The 19820-nt window shown below is 30.1% G+C and overlaps 1 protein-coding gene across 4 annotated transcripts; it reads left to right on the top strand.

The window, feature by feature from the left end:
* Positions 1-51: 51 nt before the first annotated feature.
* On the top strand, positions 52-18428 carry LOC120429085 (uncharacterized). Of its 4 annotated transcripts, none has more exons than XM_039594243.2 (12): positions 52-119; positions 708-745; positions 9946-10109; positions 10170-10241; positions 10299-10382; positions 10439-10510; positions 10580-10672; positions 11133-11540; positions 13993-15233; positions 15581-16389; positions 16454-17733; positions 17801-18428. In XM_039594243.2, exons 3-9 carry the CDS (start codon positions 9947-9949, stop codon positions 14112-14114), a joined length of 1014 nt encoding a protein of 337 aa, XP_039450177.1. In that variant the 5' UTR covers positions 52-119; positions 708-745; position 9946; the 3' UTR covers positions 14115-15233; positions 15581-16389; positions 16454-17733; positions 17801-18428. The 4 variants fall into 4 exon arrangements, with proteins under 4 accessions (XP_039450177.1, XP_052567317.1, XP_052567318.1 ...); XM_052711357.1 differs by adding an exon at positions 7283-7453 and having other exon boundaries at positions 92-745; XM_052711358.1 differs by having other exon boundaries at positions 92-636.
* Positions 18429-19820: the final 1392 nt, after the last annotated feature.

Below are 19820 nucleotides of genomic sequence, written 5' to 3' on the forward strand. Positions count from 1 at the left end.
ATGTAGGTGTCGCATGGCTGATTTTTTGTCTTCTTCTTACGAGCTGTCTTCCGGATGGCCAGCACTGATCTGTCAAATTTGGACTTAGAAAAAATTCGAGCAACGTAGCATTCGGTTCGGTAATTTTCTCGCGTTTTTTCTCCGGCAAAAGTCGGTTCTGTGGCCGTTCCGGACGCGATAAAAACAATCTATATTAGGGAACTTGCTTATTCCATTAAGTGGCCACTGGATTTTCGTGTCCGGAACGACTACGGAACCGTTTTTTGCTTTCGTTTTTGGGCCCGGGTTTGGTTCGCCGCGTGTGAAGTGTGTGTGTGCTTTCTATAGCAACCTGGCCCGCGAGTGAAAAAGTGTGCTTGATGTGTGTGTGGTGCGCGTGTTGAGTGTGTGTGGTGCGCGTGTTGTGTGTGTGTGGTGCGCGTGTTGTGTGTGTGTGTGGATAAGGTGGTGTACGTCGATTTTTTTTCGCTCCGCCAGTGAAAGTTGGAGTCTGGAATCTGCTACCAGATACCTGAGAAACCTTTTCTCAGGTAGTGTGGGGTTGGGAACTCCCGACCCACTAAACCAGTTCTTGATCGCCGTGCCCTCCCCCCGGGACCACCTTCGGTATAACTTCGGGGGGGAAAGTGTGTGTGGGTGTGTGTTTAAGTGAATTTAAAAAGAAAACCATATTTTGGCCTACTAATTGTTGGTTAACTTTTGATTAGGTATTCAACGTATTCTAAACAGAGCAACAAGTGAAAAGGTGAGTGAATTTTAATGATTTAATAATGACCGGAGAAATTGCGGAAGGTCACAGGGTAAAAATGACAAATTTTTGAGTCCCGCAAAAATTTTCAAATGGAGAGATATGGAAAAAAATAGAATTTTTCATGTTATGATCTTGGATCTACTTAATGATAGTACTGACAGTAAATTTTGAACCACCGGAGATTTTATAGATTGGGGATTCCCCGGGGAACTGGTCAGTGAACGGTCAGAGATAAATCTTTTTTTCATGGCAATATGTGTGTCAATGTTCATCATTATCATTGTGCATGTCTTTCATGAACGCCAAAATTTATTTCTGGACCGATCTGGCCACTTTGGGACCGGTTCCAGGTACTCCGGTGTAACCCGAAATATTTAAATAACGTGATGATTTCAAAACATGTTGTGATCCTTGAATTTGGGTATCAAAGTTCATCATTTTCATTATCTATTTCTTTCATGAACGCCAAAATTATTTTTTGACCGATCTGGCCACTTTGGGACCGGTTCCAGGTACCCCGGTGTAACCCGAAATATGGAAATAACGGAATTATTTCAAAACAAGTTGTGATCCATGTATTTGGGTATCAAAGTTCGTCATTTTCATTATCCATTTCTTCCATGAACGCCAAAATCATTCTGGATCGATCTGGCCACTTTGGGATCGGTTCCAGGTACTCCGGTGTAACCCGAAATATGGAAATAACGGGATGATTTCAAAACATGTTGTGATCCTTGAATTTGGGTATCAAAGTTCATCATTTTCATTATCTATTTCTTTCATGAACGCCAAAATTATTTTTTGACCGATCTGGCCACTTTGGGATTGGTTCCAGGTACTCCGGTGTAACCCGAAATATTTAAATAACGGAATGATTTCAAAACATGTTGTGATCCTTGAATTTGGGTATCAAAGTTCATCATTTTCATTATCCATTTCTTCCATAATCGGTCAAAGGCTGAATTTTGCATGTTTAATGTTCAATATATTTGTATGGTTTACAGTTACAACATGTCGTCACGCTCATCACAGTACAGAAGAGACATAGAAGAAAGAAATGAATGGTATAGAGCATTAGGAATAGCAATTGGTCAAAGGCGCTCTCGGTCTCCGATTATGAATGTAGAAGATCCTGAAGAAATTACTTTGCCAAATGCTGAAGACTTAGATAATTTGGTTGATCATAATGATGCAAATGATGCTGATGATGTCGATGATGATGGTGGTGATGTTGATGGTGATGATGGTAATGGTGACATTGATGATTTTGATGATCATTATTATGATGATGATCCTATGAATAACAATGTTCCACCCAACGACCCTGCGGATATCGGAAAAAAGTTAGTTTCTTGGCATTTAGAGTACAACATTTCGGAAAGGGCAACTAATGATTTACTCATCTGGTTGAAGGAGCATTACTTTCCACAACTTCCAAGAAACATCAAGTCGCTTAAAACTGCTTCAAAATTTTTCAACTCTAAAATTGAAAGAATGGAACCAGGAAAGTTTTGTTATTTCGGTTTAAAAAGGATGCTAACACATATACTAACAAGAAACTCTGATCAACCTTTACAAAACAATTGCGGAAATCTACAATTTGGTATAGATGGTGTACCGTTGGCAAAGAGCTCTGGAAACTCTTTCTGGCCGATTCTGGTTAAACTAAAAGAATACCCGGATGTACTCCCTGTGGCTTGTTATGAAGGTGCTGGCAAACCTCCAGATATACACATTTATCTGCAAGAGTTTATAACAGAACTGGATGATGTTTTAAAAAATCCAATCACATGGAATGATGTAGAAATCCATATGAAATTATCTGCATTTATAATGGACTCTCCAGCTAAATCTTATGTGTTGGACATCAAGGTATTATAGGTTATTCTTATATTTATTCTCGCTTACTTTTTCGCAAGGTCTTATGTACATAGGAACCCCAGTGTGCATTGGTTGTTTTGAAAAAGTTATCTAGAATTATATTATTACATGCTAAGGACGCACCTCAGCAGACTTAAAAAATACATAAATTTAAAGATTCATGAATTCTACAATTATTAAATTAGAAAATTTAAAAATTATGGAATTATTAAATTTAAAAATCATTAAATCAAAAACTCATAAAACTAAAAAAATTATAGAATTATAAAATTATAAAATAAGATAAGTAGACAAGCAGAAATTTGGAAAATTAGAAAACAAGAATACTAGAAAGTTTAAAAATGAGATCATTAAAAAATTATAAAACTATAGAATTAGGAAATAAGAAGCTTAAAAATAAGATAATTCGAAAATTAGACAATTGTAAAATAAGAAAAGTAGACAAGTCGAAAATTTTAAAATTAGAAATATAGACAATTAGAAAAGTAGACAAGAAGAAAAGTAAAATTGTAGAAAATTAGAAAACTAGAAAATAAAAAAATAAAAAAAATAAAAAAATAAACAATAAAAACAAATAAAAAAAATTATAATATAAAGCATTGAAAAATTATGAAATTATAGAATCACAAAATTAGAAAATGAGATAATTCTAAAATTAGACAAGTAGAAAATAAAAGAAATTAGGAAATAAGAAAATTTGAAAATAAAAAAAAGAAAATTTTAAAATTTGTAGAAAAGAAGAGAAATAGCATTGAAAAATTATGAAATTATAGAATCACAAAATTAGAAAATGAGATAATTCTAAAATTAGACAAGTAGAAAATAAATGAAATTAGGAAATAAGAAAATTTGAAAATAAAAAAAAAGAAAATTTTAAAATTTGTAGAAAAGAAGAGAAGTAGAAATTAGAAAGCATTGAAAAATTTTGAAATTATAGAATCACAAAATTAGAAAATGAGATAATTCTAAAATTAGACAAGTAGTAGAAAAGAAGAGAAGTAGAAATTTGGAAAATTAGAAAACAAGAATATTAGAAAATTTTAAAATGATATAATTAAAAAAAATAAAACTATAAAATTATAAAATTATAAAATTAAAAAGTTATAAAATTATAAAATTATAAAATTATAAAATTATGAAATTATAAAATTATAAAATTATAAAATTATAAAATTATAAAATTATAAAATTATAAAATTATAAAATTATAAAATTATAAAATTATAAAATTATAAAATTATAAAATTATAAAATTATAAAATTATTAAATTTTTAAATTTTTAAATTATTACATTATTAAATTATTAAATTATCAAATTATTAAATAATTAAATTATTAAATTATTAAATTATTAAATTATTAAATTATTAAATTATTAAATTATTAAATTATCAAATTATTAAATTATTAAATTATTAAATTATTAAATTATTAAATTATTAAATTATTAAATTATTAAATTATTAAATTATAAAATTATTAAATTATAAAATTATTAAATTATAAAATTATTAAATTATAAAATTATAAAATTATAAAATTATAAAACTATAAAATTATAAAATTATAAAATTATAAAATTATAAAATTATAAAATTATAAAATTATAAAATTATAAAATTATAAAATTATAAAAATATAACATTATAAAATTATAAAATTATAAAATTATAAAATTATAAAATTATAAAATTATAAAATTATAAAATTATAAAATTATAAAATTATAAAATTATAAAATTATAAAATTATAAAATTATAAAATTATAAAATTATAAAATTATAAAATTATAAAATTATAAAATTATAAAATTATAAAATTATAAAATTATAAAATTATAAAATTATAAAATTATAAAATTATAAAATTATAAAATTATAAAATTATAAAATTATAAAATTATAAAATTATAAAATTATAAAATTATAAAATTATAAAATTATAAAATTATAAAATTATAAAATTATAAAATTATAAAATTATAAAATTATAAAATTATAAAATTATAAAATTATAAAATTATAAAATTATAAAATTATAAAATTATAAAATTATAAAATTATAAAATTATAAAATTATAAAATTATAAAATTATAAAATTATAAAATTATAAAATTATAAAATTATAAAATTATAAAATTATAAAATTATAAAATTATAAAATTATAAAATTATAAAATTATAAAATTATAAAATTATAAAATTATAAAATTATAAAATTATAAAATTATAAAATTATAAAATTATAAAATTATAAAATTATAAAATTATAAAATTATAAAATTATAAAATTATAAAATTATAAAATTATAAAATTATAAAATTATAAAATTATAAAATTATAAAATTATAAAATTATAAAATTATAAAATTATAAAATTATAAAATTATAAAATTATAAAATTATAAAATTATAAAATTATAAAATTATAAAATTATAAAATTATAAAATTATAAAATTATAAAATTATAAAATTATAAAATTATAAAATTATAAAATTATAAAATTATAAAATTATAAAATTATAAAATTATAAAATTATAAAATTATAAAATTATAAAATTATAAAATTATAAAATTATAAAATTATAAAATTATAAAATTATTAAATTATTAAATTATTAAATTATTAAATTATTAAATTATTAAATTATTAAATTATTAAATTATTAAATTATTAAATTATTAAATTATTAAATTATTAAATTATTAAATTATTAAATTATTAAATTATTAAATTATTAAATTATTAAATTATTAAATTATTAAATTATTAAATTATTAAATTATTAAATTATTAAATTATTAAATTATTAAATTATTAAATTATTAAATTATTAAATTATTAAATTATTAAATTATTAAATTATTAAATTATTAAATTATTAAATTATTAAATTATTAAATTATTAAATTATTAAATTATTAAATTATTAAATTATTAAATTATTAAATTATTAAATTATTAAATTATTAAATTATTAAATTATTAAATTATTAAATTATTAAATTATTAAATTATTAAATTATTAAATTATTAAATTATTAAATTATTAAATTATTAAATTATTAAATTATTAAATTATTAAATTATTAAATTATTAAATTATTAAATTATTAAATTATTAAATTATTAAATTATCAAATTATAAAATTATAAAATTATAAAATTATAAAATTATAAAATTATAAAATTATAAAATTATAAAATTATTAAATTATAAAATTATTAAATTATTAAATTATTAAATTGTTAAATTATTAAATTATTAAATTATTAAATTATTAAATTATTAAATTATTAAATTATTAAATTATTAAATTATTACATTATTAAATTATTAAATTATAAAATTATAAAATTATAAAATTATAAAATCATAAAATTATAAAATTATAAAATTATAAAATTATAAAATTATAAAATTATAAAATTATAAAATTATAAAATTATAAAATCATAAAATTATAAAATTATAAAATTATAAAATTATAAAACTATTAAATTATAAAATTATAAAATTATTAAATTATTCAATTATTTAATTATTCAATTATTTAATTATAAAATTATTTAATTATTTAATAATTTAATAATTTAATTTTTTAATTTTTTAATTATTAAATTATTGAATTATTAAATTATTAAGATGTGTTTTATACAAATTCAGGGTCACACCGGCTTCTATTCTTGTCCTAAGTGTATCACGAAAGGCATACACGTGCAGCATAGAACTACGTTTCCTGAGATCAATGAACAACTACGTACTGACGAGTCTTTTTTAGACTTGACTGACCAGCATCATCTCAGAGCCAATCAACATTGCCCACTTGTGTCTATAGGTGTAGGTTGCGTATCACAAATCCCGATCGACTATATGCACAATGTGCTTCTCGGTGTGTTTAGATCGTTGGTAAAACGTTGGTGTGCTGGCCCGTACTATTTAAATGAAGCAAAAAAAGATGCAATTGATAAAAGAATCAAAACCGTAGCGAAGCAAAAATGTATCGATTTTGCTAGGGAGCCACGATCTCTAGCATATATAAAGTTGTTCAAAGCCACTGAATGGCGGTATTTGTTGCTGTACCTTGGGCCGTTTATGTTTGTTGACATTTTAGAACCTGTATATTATCAACATTACCTAAAACTTCATTGCGGGATTCGGATTCTTTGCCATCCAGTTCTATATCGAACAAAGAATGAATTGGCTATGAACTTGATTATGGCTTTTGCGAATGATTTCATGAATCTGTATGGAAGACAATATTTTGTTTTTAACTACCATGTTCTTACACATCTTGCCGACGATTGTATGTTGCACGGACCATTGGACGAATTTAGTGCGTTTCCTTTCGAAAATTTCCTCCAAGTTGTGTTGCGTTATCGTAAACCAGGATCTCGTCAATTGGAACAATTCCAAAATCGACTGAATGAGCAACTTACTTTCAATCAACAATGCAGAACGCCAATAATTCGAGAACGAGCAAATTCATATAGCAGAATTACAAATGGTAAAAATATTTGCATCACTGTTCAAGGAAATGATCGATTTGTATATCAAGATAATTCCATATTTGTTGTACGAGAAATATTAAAACTAAACAATCGTTTCATCTTGCAATGCAATAAAATTATGAATCTGGCAGCCATGTATCTAGACCCAATGGATTCTAAAATATTGGGAGTATACTGCAGTGGAAATTTTTCATTTGACCAAGAAAGCATACAACTTGAAGCTGATGCGATTATGAAGGTTCAGCATTTAAATCTTGGTTCTTTATTTGGATTCATTGTGATACTACACTCGAGTAGCTGTTGTAAGTATTTTTGTAATTTGTATTCAACATATACTTAACAGCAACCTTTTCTATTATATTGTACAAACGTAAACTGGGATGACATTGAAAGCCCGTTGTGATATTGATATATTTTGCGAAGCCACCCAAACTTATCACTGAAAGTTGGCTAGGAAACTTAAAAAACAACAACATTGTTAAACAAATTTCATAATGTGATACTTATAAACTACGCGTAGTATAATTAATGTCACCCCGGTTTACTATGTGTGAAAATGCATGTAAAACTAATTGCATAAGGCATGCTTCAAGAACTTTAACTATAGAATACTAATGATTGCATGCATTTTACCATCTACCTCGGTCAAAGTCCAGTGACACCAACATTTAAAAATTATAGGTACCTATTACCTTTAAAAAATAAACTCAAAAATAAAATGGTCAAAAATAAAAGTTCTAATTTAATCTCAAATAACATTACAGCTCTCAATCTCCGAAAAAGTTGGAACGGAAACTTTATAACTCAACCAACCACACTTGTTACACTTTCGCGATTTTCGTGGAATTCGCGAATTTTGAGGATTTTCAAAACCGAAATATATTGTTTCGCATTTCATGCATTATTGCACTTAAAAATTTGAAAAAAAATAAAAAAAAGATCAAATCATTTTTTTATTTAAACGGTACACATCAACCAGAGTTTTTGCAGATATTTTAGTATTTTCGAAACTACTGGAACCATCGATATAACTGTTTATTCATCCCCTGAAGTACTGTCTACTAAGCGATTTACAACAAAATTTGCATATTTTTACAATCAACTTGTTGCACTGCGCCGCCGGGTCCGGTGGCGCAGTGGTTAGCGTGGTAGCCTCTGAACCACAGTATGGCCTGGGTTCAATCCCAGACGGACCCGGTGGCATTTTTCGAGACGAGATTTGCCTGACCACGCCTTCTATCGGATGGGGAAGTAAAACGTCGGTCCATTAGCGTAAAAGAGGTTTTGAGTGACTCACCACACATAACCTTCGGACGCCTAGAAATGAGTAGAAACTTGCAACAGAGCCCACAAAAGACCCGGGGGTCGTTAAAGTGGATTGCTTTGCTTTTTTTTTTTGGGTCTGTAAGTTTTTCAACTATGGAAAAAGAAGACAACGACTTCCTTGGTTGCTGTGCGCCCTTAAAGATAAATATTTGAAACAAAACTTGTTTCATTAAAATTTCTAAAGAAGAATAAGAAATATCTCTTATCATATCCCTCATCCACCATGTACCAGTGAACTCTTACACTGTTTGAATTAGTTAGCTGTTGAAAGGTACCCCATATCTCAACTTGGGTTATTTAGTGCACTGATGTTTTTACCAAAATAATCCAATAAATTAGGGGGTTACATACATGTAGAAAATCCCAAAATTTCATATTACAGGAAATTATTTAAATCTACTAAAAAGATGATTTTCAATAGCTCTTGAAAGTTTCATGAATATATTTCCTGACTAAACTGAGTAAGAGACGATTTTGCCATGCGCAAAGTGGCCTGTCAAACTTTCTAATCGTTTTACTCGAAACACCGAGTTGATTAACGGGTGCCACGATATCTCGAGATTAGATGGGCCAAATTGGCTGAAATTTGAGGTGAATACTCTTAAGATATATCCCGTGTGCATAACGAAGACCGATTTTAAAATTTTGGTTTTGAAAAAATACAAAAATCTAAAACTTACGATTTTTTATATGGAAAATAGAAACATATTTTTATCTTTTTTTAAATAAACTTTTTGAAAATCGGCCTTCGTCATGCACACGGGACCGCTTTAACGAGTCTTCACCAAAATGTTGAGCCTCTTTGGTCAAAGCAGTGTTGAGATATCGTGCACCCGTTTTTTGAAACTGCTAACTTAAAATAGCTATATATAATAGCAAATGTCTTGAAATTTGTTTTGGTAATAGATGAAAATGTATTATGTAATAACTTGAAAACAGATTTGAAAAAAAAAAGTTTAAATGTGTGCTCATACCAACCTTGGAAATTTTTGACGATTTACATGTATGTAATGAAATTTACCCCTTGAATGTAATGAAAAAACTTCTAAAGAGGAGATGAAAATTGGCAAATAATTTGATAAATAATGGAGTTTTTATAGTATCGTTAATCGAAAGACACGCTGACATTTTGGATAGTCGAGTTAATAGTGGATAGGATTATTTATTTGATATTGGAACAACTATGTGTGAGTAAAGAACCTTCCCATAGCAACGTTGCTAGGAAGGCTCGCCGACGGGTATATTACGAAAGTCCTCCCCATAGCATCGTACCTCGGGAGGCATCGAAAACTAATACCTTATCCTACTAACTCCAATAAAAACGAATTCCGTAGATTACTTTACCTATCTCACTTATTTAGATACTTCCTATAGTTATTGCATGTGATTTTGCGACTAAAAATATTTTTTTTTCTTTCACTTAAAATTCGATGCATTCAGATGATTTAATAAATAAATTATTTTTCAGAATGAGCTCGTACCAGCATGAATTTCTTAAAAAAATCCAAAATGGTGCTAATTCACCAACGCCATCAACATCAAAACGCCCTACAAAAAACAACAAACCAAACACAAAGTCTTCTGAAACTTACCCCATTAATGTGCAGAAAATACTACATTTAAACGAAACAGGTCAAGTTGTTTCAAAAATCTTCAATTCAAACTCAATAACTTTTGCATCCAATTGTGCAGGTTCTACCTCTTCGCAACACACAGTCGCGCCTATTTCATTGGAACAACACTCGGAAAATGAAGCTACCATAAGTGATTTTATTGCAAGATTATAAAATACAAATTACTACATAAACTTATTCATTTTAGCTCCGAAAAAAACTAAATTACACCAGCAATCACAAACTTATGAGATGTCAGCAAAACTCCGTAAAATTGAGGAAACCGGTGATAGTACTTTTGTTCTCTCGTGAATTTAAAATAATAAAAAAAACGATTCTATTGTTTAGGTATTTCCCCGTCACTGTCTACGGATACAGTTACGACTGCGATGGGACAAATTGCTATTGAAAATTCTGCTGGTAACTTTTTCTAAGGATAACAATTGAAATATACGTTACTATAAAATTTTATATTTATATTTATTTTAGCTTTGAGCCCTCCTGAAATATTTGGAAAAACCCCAGAAACCCATTCCGAACCAACCTTCATGCAGTTAATCCTGCAAAAGCTTGATAATATCGGTTTGTTCCATGTTAACTTAATTAAAATGAGGGCCATCCAAAAAGAATGTAGTACTTTTTTATGTTCAATTTTCGTTCTACGCATAATTTTTCGGGTACAAAATTAGCAACATAGAAAAACACGATTTTTTTCTTGGTTAATTCTACACCCCTGAGAAAGCACTATTTGTAAACACTACTGGGTGAATCATAATAGTAGTTTATGCAACAAGTTGCAAAAAAGGATTTTTTCAGCACGAGTCGTACATTTATCCAACGAGGTTCAACAAAATTATACCTGTAAATAAACGTAGTAGTATTTTTCTTTTTTTAATACCAGTTTTAATACATATTTCTACTTAATTAAAACAAAACCCAATTAAAATAGTTAATAAAATTTATTATTCTCTTTGGATGGTCCTTGAAGTAAGTGAGTTTCCATATAAGAAACGATAATGCTATATTTTATTTTTACATTCAGAACAAAGCGCAGTTCGCAAAGAACAGATCGACCGAGAACTGCTCGATGTGAGCATTAAGACCAAAAATAAGGTTAGCAGGCTTGAGAAGGACATGGTTACGATAAAAAAGGAGCTGGCGGATATCAAACGCAATCGTGGCCAACGGAACGAAAACCTTCTCCCAATAACAAGCGAAGAGTACCTCAATCAGATCGAGGAAAACTTTGCGGAATACGAGGAGGACCTGCGTAAATTGTTTGAAAGCATCCCATCGGTATCTGCCTACGGACTGTACCGGCATTTTTGCGACCCGTTGTTGGACCATCTGCCCAAATATAATATGACGGGCAAGAAGGCCCCGAATACGACGAAGCCAGAAATTGAACCAAAAGGAGCTGAACATTTGAACATTTTTAAGCTCTTGTTGTGTAAGTATCTATCAAAATATCAGTCCATACCCCCTCCCCCCTTAAAAGGCCACATAGTTTATGCACGAACCCTTACGACCAAACCTTCACAAACGTTGCTCCGAAAAATTGAACTTGTTCGTTCACTGCAGAACATTTTATATTTTTTTATTTTTTCCAATTTTAAACATTTATACTTTTCTACTTGTCTATGTTTTCAAATGTTTATTATTTTTAATTTTCTTATACTTAAATTTGTAATTTTCTAAGTTTCTTATCTTAAAATTTTCTAATTTTCAAATTCTCTTTTTTTCAAATTTTTAAAAATCTAAATTTTATAATTTTATAATTTTATATTTTTATAATTTTATAATTTTATAATTTAATTATTTTATAATTTTATAATTTTATAATTTTATAATTTTATAATTTTATAATTTTATAATTTTATAATTTTATAATTTTATAATTTTATAATTTTATAATTTTATAATTTTATAATTTTATAATTTTATAATTTTATAATTTTATAATTTTATAATTTTATAATTTTATAATTTTATAATTTTATAATTTTATAATTTTATAATTTTATAATTTTATAATTTTATAATTTTATAATTTTATAATTTTATAATTTTATAATTTTATAATTTTATAATTTTATAATTTTATAATTTTATAATTTTATAATTTTATATTTTTATAATTTTATAATTTAAGAATTTAATTATTTTATAATTTTATAATTTTATAATTTTATAATTTTATAATTTTATAATTTTATAATTTTAAAATTTTATAATTTTATAATTTTATAATTTTATAATTTTATAATTTTATAATTTAATAATTTAATAATTTTATAATTTAATAATTTTATAATTTTATAATTTTATAATTTTATAATTTTATAATTTTATAATTTTATAATTTTATAATTTTATAATTTTATAATTTTATAATTTTATAATTTTATAATTTTATAATTTTATAATTTTATAATTTTATAATTTTATAATTTTATAATTTTATAATTTTATAATTTTATAATTTTATAATTTTATAATTTTATAATTTTATAATTTTATAATTTTATAATTTTATAATTTTATAATTTTATAATTTTATAATTTTATAATTTTATAATTTTATAATTTTATAATTTTATAATTTTATAATTTTATAATTTTATAATTTTATAATTTTATAATTTTATAATTTTATAATTTTATAATTTTATAATTTTATAATTTTATAATTTTATAATTTTATAATTTTATAATTTTATAATTTTATAATTTTATAATTTTATAATTTTATAATTTTATAATTTTATAATTTTATAATTTTATAATTTTATAATTTTATAATTTTATAATTTTATAATTTTATAATTTTATAATTTTATAATTTTATAATTTTATAATTTTATAATTTTATAATTTTATAATTTTATAATTTTATAATTTTATAATTTTATAATTTTATAATTTTATAATTTTATAATTTTATAATTTTATAATTTTATAATTTTATAATTTTATAATTTTATAATTTTATAATTTTATAATTTTATAATTTTATAATTTTATAATTTTATAATTTTATAATTTTATAATTTTATAATTTTATAATTTTATAATTTTATAATTTTATAATTTTATAATTTTATAATTTTATAATTTTATAATTTTATAATTTTATAATTTTATAATTTTATAATTTTATAATTTTATAATTTTATAATTTTATAATTTTATAATTTTATAATTTTATAATTTTATAATTTTATAATTTTATAATTTTATAATTTTATAATTTTATAATTTTATAATTTTATAATTTTATAATTTTATAATTTTATAATTTTATAATTTTATAATTTTATAATTTTATAATTTTATAATTTTATAATTTTATAATTTTATAATTTTATAATTTTATAATTTTATAATTTTATAATTTTATAATTTTATAATTTTATAATTTTATAATTTTATAATTTTTAATTTTATAATTTTATAATTTTATAATTTTATAATTTTATAATTTTATAATTTTATAATTTTATAATTTTATAATTTTATAATTTTATAATTTTATAATTTTATAATTTTATAATTTTATAATTTTATAATTTTATAATTTTATAATTTTATAATTTTATAATTTTATAATTTTATAATTTTATAATTTTAGAATTTTAGAATTTTATAATTTTATAATTTTATGATTTACTACTGCCGTTTTACGTATAGTTGTCTACCTGTTATAACAAGAGAATATGAAAAAAACATAGATTTGGATGAACAGTGACATAGAATACGAATGTAAACAGCTAAGACAGTTAGATTTTTTCCGACTTTGGAAAATTATGCGTAGAATGGCAGATTATGGCTTCGAGTGATAATCACTGAACGAATTTTTTAGCTCTTTTCGATGACCTAATTATTTTTCAATTTAATTTCAGCTGTCGGAATCAACAGACACGGCTTGGACTTAGACGCGGGTCGTAAAGACATGATTAAAGCCTTCAAGACTTATTATGATGCAGTTGATATGCGATTGAAAAAATTAAATGCTAAGAAGTAACCCGTTATTCTTGAAATAAACTCGTTGTTACGTTCAAACATAAAATAAAAATGTAACCTTCTAAGTATAAGAAAACTACTCGTGTTTTTTTGCGTCAATTTTTCAAATGATTAGTGTAAATTGTTTTTCTCACTTTAGTCGATTACGAGCAGTGGGGCCACGCGGTCGTTTGCGGGAATAATCTGAGTTTTAGCGTCTATTTTTTAAGTGAATAATGTAAATTGCTTTTCCCTCATTAGTCAATTACGAGCAGTTGGGCCACGCGGTCGATTGCGGAAAAAACTTTAGAATTGCTTTTTTGTAGTGATTCTGAGGTCCTTTTTTTGTTCTCTTAATATAGTTTTTGATAGAAATTAGCCGATTTTTGTAAAGACAAAAAAGTAATATCGCTTGATTAAGTCCTCCTGCTTGATTAAGTCCTCCTCCTTGCTGATCGGAAGGCACGCCAGTGAATATTTTTTTTTGCAGAGTCGTGATCGAATCTATCTATCTATCTATCTATATATATAAAAAATTTCGACGGTTTTGTTCGAACGCGAATCAATTCAACACGGAACGTCGGATCGAGGTGCTCTTTGTTGCGTTGGGTTCGTATAAGTCCAAGGAAGGTTCTTACGCCAAGAAGTTACAATTTTGGCCACTCTGGAACCGATTCCGGAAAATCTGCAGATTGTATAGGAAAAGTTACGTAAAATCAAATTTTGATCACAGGAGGCTGAATAAGCAAACAAGCTAAAAACGTCAAGGAGCGAAAAAATGACAAGACGAAGTTTGTCGGGTAAGGCTTGTAAATTATAAATTTTAATTTGTTATATCTAGAGGTCGGCTGCCATTCCAGTATCGTACTAGCATTTTAATCTCAATTATTTTACCACTGGTCGTATCCGGCGCCGGTATTCTTTTTTATTTTCTTTTTAAAGGTGCGGGAGATGTTGCTTTAACGCGTCGGTCCTAACACGTGGAGCAGATCTACTGCATACGTGAGTCACCCTTGTCGATCTACGTCTACGAGAAACTTCATCCGAAAGCCTGTCCAATCGTCGGCTGCGGTCCGGCTCCGGTTCCGGTATGATCGGGATGATCGAGAAACTGCGTCCGAATGCTCAAGTTTGTCTAGCGGTGAGTGCGACAACAAAAATTGCAAATTTCGGAAAACACCCTCTGGCTCGACGCCTTAGACAAAAATAAATGTTTGAGCCAAATTGATTAATTGTTAAAGGGTCGCTCAACAAGTCCGAGTACAAACGGGGGAGATCAATCCATCGTTTTCAAGGGCAACCATCATCCGTGGATTGCTTGAATATTTTTCCCAGATCCAGGGCAATCTAGCCACGCAATCCGCCACGCAAATCTCATACAGCTATACAATATCATAAATCCCCCATATTACTTTCATACAAGTACTCTAATTATTGAAGTTGTTGATTTGTCTTTAATATAACATCTTATTTGCTTTCTTTCCCCAGCTAATCCACCATCCCAACGCTGGACCAGGCGTTCAGGCGCTCATGGTCGCCAACTTCATTACCAACTCCAACGAGCCAATTGACCTTCGCGCCAAGGAAGCAGCGACCCGATTTAGAACGCTCAGCAGTGGGCGTTGATAATGTACTAGGAGAACCTGCGACGAGTGACAAAAACGATACGAGGTTCTTGGAGTACCGGCCAGATACAAGGAGTTGGCTTTGATGCAAGCTGGAACGATTCCGGAGAAGACGCAACTACCGCTGATTGCGAAGAAAAGCCGCTGAACGAGTTCAACGACGACGTCACGGCGAATCCGACGGCTGAGCTAGGACGCTTCGTTGTTGACGGTGGTTGGTCAAAATCTCGAGTAGACAAGCCATATCTGGAGCAGAACGCTGGGGAGCTGAGGATGACAGCGGTGGAGTCTCGGTCAGAAGATGGTTGAGTTTTGCTGATCAGCTGTTTGCGAGTAAAGGCCTCCAAAGGAAATGGTGGAGAAAATACTGCAACCAATTGCTACGATCTGTGCCATTGGAGCTGAAGCCAAAGTTGGAGTCCGTTCTATCTACAGGGACTCATCTTTGCTACCGATTCCTATGTTGGTTCCAATTGTATCTACGTGAGTGGGCTACCCCACTCAGATTAACGACCACCACCGCACATGACATCGGAGAACTCTTAAGACCTGCCACACGCAGCGATCAACAGCGCCAGCGGTCAAGAAAAAACCGCGAGTCCAAGGCCGATCTGGCGTCCAGAAACCGTGGTACTTCTGGCGATTAAAGAAAATCAAAGGAAGATGATCGGCGTAATTACTTTCATTTAAAACTAAAAAAAAACAACATCTAGGTATTTTTTTTTTTTATTTCCAGCACCACACCACCACTTCCAACGACATGATGTCAGAGATCTGCATCTTTCTTAGAACTTTGGTCGCAGAAACTTCACCACCGTTTCCTTCGGAGGCCTCTGGCCTGAATCTACCCTGAATCTACAGCTGATTAACAAAACGTCTGAATCAACCATCCTGTCTAACTCGATCGCCGTCATCCTCAGCTCCCCAGCGTTCAGCTCCAGATATAGCTTGTCTGCTCGAGATTTGGCGTTGATAATGTACTAGGAGAACCTACGACGAGTGACAAAAACGATACGAGGTTCTTGGAGTACCGGCCATATACAAGGAGTTGGCTGTGATGCGGGCTGGAACGATTCCGGAGATGACGCAACTACCGCTGATTGCGAAGAAAAGCCGCTGAACGAGTTAGGATTTCTTGCGGCTTTGATCTGGCGGTCATTTCAGTCGTTGTTCCGATGTCCCGAGGATTAAGGTTACGTACAAGTTTGCGGCGACCGGCACCGATGCCCTTTAGGATGGACTCGATGCCGCGGTTGACGAAGGTGCTTCTTGTGGGGATGGTCGCGATGACCTGGGACACTTCCAGATTGTTCCACAGTTGGAGGCGGTTACTTTGGATTTGCCGAGGGCGGTCAGACGAGTTCGGCTTTCAGGCGATCGGGACGGAACAGCTGATGAGGCCGAGCAGAACGTCGAGTGGTGCCCAGTTCGGCTGTTCGCAGAGGGCAACACAAGCCACCTCGTCGTAGGTAGCCCCAGAACGGAACACCACGGCCTCGGAACCGGGGTTCTACTCCTGGCGCAGATTTTGATTGTGCCGGAACAGCAAATTGAAGAAGAGGTCCCACGAGATAGTCGCTGCGGCACCTGATCCGGCAGGGATTCGTGGAGTGTTTGGAGAGCGAGCGGATCAACGAGGTTCAGCAGCAGGCCGCTGCAACGACTTCCTGTGCCACCACACCCAAGATCTACCGTTTGTTAACGTCGCAAGTCTGTACGTACCCAACCACGACCGGACTGTTGAAGTGCGTCACGGCCGAGTTGAAGCTCACCTCGAACAAGAGCCAGGTGTCGCAGTTTGGGAACTTGTGCAAGATTCGGGTGGTTCAGCGCGAGCAACAGCAGCAGCATCAGCAAACGATCAATGAGCTGTCGCACCACCACAACAGTACGACGTTTAACGGGAGCATGATATCGGCGTCGAGGTAGGGGAAGACGCGACGAGCGTCTCCGGAAAGCCCAAGTCAGCGGCAGAATTGGCAAGTGTGCCTGAGCTTGCCGCGAAGTGCTGGGAGCGTAAGTTCATCGAACTTTCAAAAACCCACTTTTTTAAGATTAACGTAGCTTCCCTTCTACTTTACAGACAGGTAGAGGAGGCCACAAAGCTAGTCACGAGGGTTTCTGCCTAGTCGGAGTAATGCATCCCGGAGGTGTTCAATCAGGCAGCGATTCTCTCGCCGTGCCTGCCCTTCATCGAAGAGATCAACGCCAACTCGGCGAACCGCGTCACCGCGCAGAATGACATGGAACGACGAATCGCCGCAGCTTGAACGCCCTTTCGCGAATCGAAGGCGGTGACGAGGAGCTCGTCATCGGTGCCACCAACCGGCCGAATGTGCTCCACTTGGCCCTGCGTCGTGCCGGTCGCTTTGCATAGGAATTCTGCGACGAACTCGCCGGTTACGTCGGAGCAGATCCGTTGGCGCTAGTCAAACGCGCGGCCGCGACCGCCATCAGTTGCTGGTCGAGGCCATTCGCGAGCGTGATATGGAAATCCTGCATCGTGAAGCGGAAATGGAACGACTCAAGCAACTTGCCAAGAAGGTCGTCGTCGATGACAAAATCATGGAGGTGGTTGCGCTGGATGATGACGTTGAGGAGGTCGTGAACCTGACAAAGAGGAAGAAAAATCTGCCAAAGCCGAGAAGACAGCCGCGGAAGAGGAAAAGGCGATTAATTAATTATAACTTGTAGCATACTCTGTTGAATGAAATGTAAATTAAAACATGATTGAAATAAAATATAATAATTCATAAAAATAAGTTGATGCTAACAATGAAAAGGGCTGATTGGCTTAGTAAAGTCAATCCGCCGTTTTCATTTGATGCACCAGTTTCCCTTGGTAAATCCGGCATAAAAATAATAAATTAGTTTCACTATCATCCGCTGGGAGGCGCTTCGTATAGTTCAGAATATCAAATGCAGATGGCACTGTTGTTTGACGTTTACTCGGCTCGACTGGCTCGAGTTTTTTGTGTCAAATCGAGTCGATTCCCGCTCGATCCTCGAGCCAAACTCGAGCCTAAATCGAGTCGAGTCGAGTCGAGACTCGAGTCGAGTTTGGCTCGAGGATCGAGCCGATTTGGCTCGATTTTTCTCACTGGGCAGTTACGTGATTTTTAACGTAGCATCTACCCAGTCACGGCGTTCTCGCAGGATTCTTACAGAATTCTAGCAGAGCAAAACTATTCTTACTAGAACGCTGCCATCATCTTCCTAGATCTTTGCGAGAATTCTCAGAGAATTCTAGCTCAAATGCAATAACCGGTTCTAGCAGAATCCGGTGAAAGCAACCGGTTTTGTTAGAACCCTGCTAGAATGCTGCTAGAACTATTCTGACAGGCCATCCTGCTAGAATTCTGTAAGAATTTTGCCATAATGAGACGGCAAAATTTTCTGCTAGAATCCTGCTAGAATTTTGTCGGAATTTTATTGTGGAATAAATTTAAGCTATTTAAAATTTCATTTCGAACAAAATTTATTTCTTTGTTTATTACAAGTAACTTTCCACATTAATGCCGGTCACACTAACGGTCACATAACTTTTTAATACTCCATGGAGGCGGCTGTTCATTCTTCGGTAGCACACTTTGCTTTCTCTGCTGTCCGAGTAGCGAGTAGCGATGTCGTGGCCAATGATGCCGAGGGGAGAATCCGGACTCCAGATCCGAGGTCTGGATGTCGCCAAGACTGCAGAGACATGCCTGCAAAAAGCGGAAAATGTGGTTAAGTTTCATCATGCCTAAATCTATTCGCAAAGTATGCCGAAATTGTGGGAGTGATGTTACCTGCGATGGTGTGTCCGTGGAGATCGACCTTCTGGGATGGACATCCGGTGTTGCCACTTCTAAAGCAGCATAATATCAGTTTGATTTTTACTTTCAAACGGTATGGCAATTTGAAGAGTGCAGGGTTTTTTTATTCGCGAAAAACGTCCATCTTGTTCAAATGGGCAAAAATTAATCTTGTTGCAACATGATTTGAACCGGTAAAACACCAGCCAATCAGTGAGCAGTATTTTTCTACTAGAAAATTCTTGCAAAATTCTTACAGAATTCTGACAAGGCTGCTAGAATCATTCTAGCAGGATTCTTACAGAACCA

This window comes from Culex pipiens, unplaced genomic scaffold, assembly GCF_016801865.2.
Source record: "Culex pipiens pallens isolate TS unplaced genomic scaffold, TS_CPP_V2 Cpp_Un0003, whole genome shotgun sequence".
Taxonomy (NCBI): domain Eukaryota; kingdom Metazoa; phylum Arthropoda; class Insecta; order Diptera; family Culicidae; genus Culex; species Culex pipiens.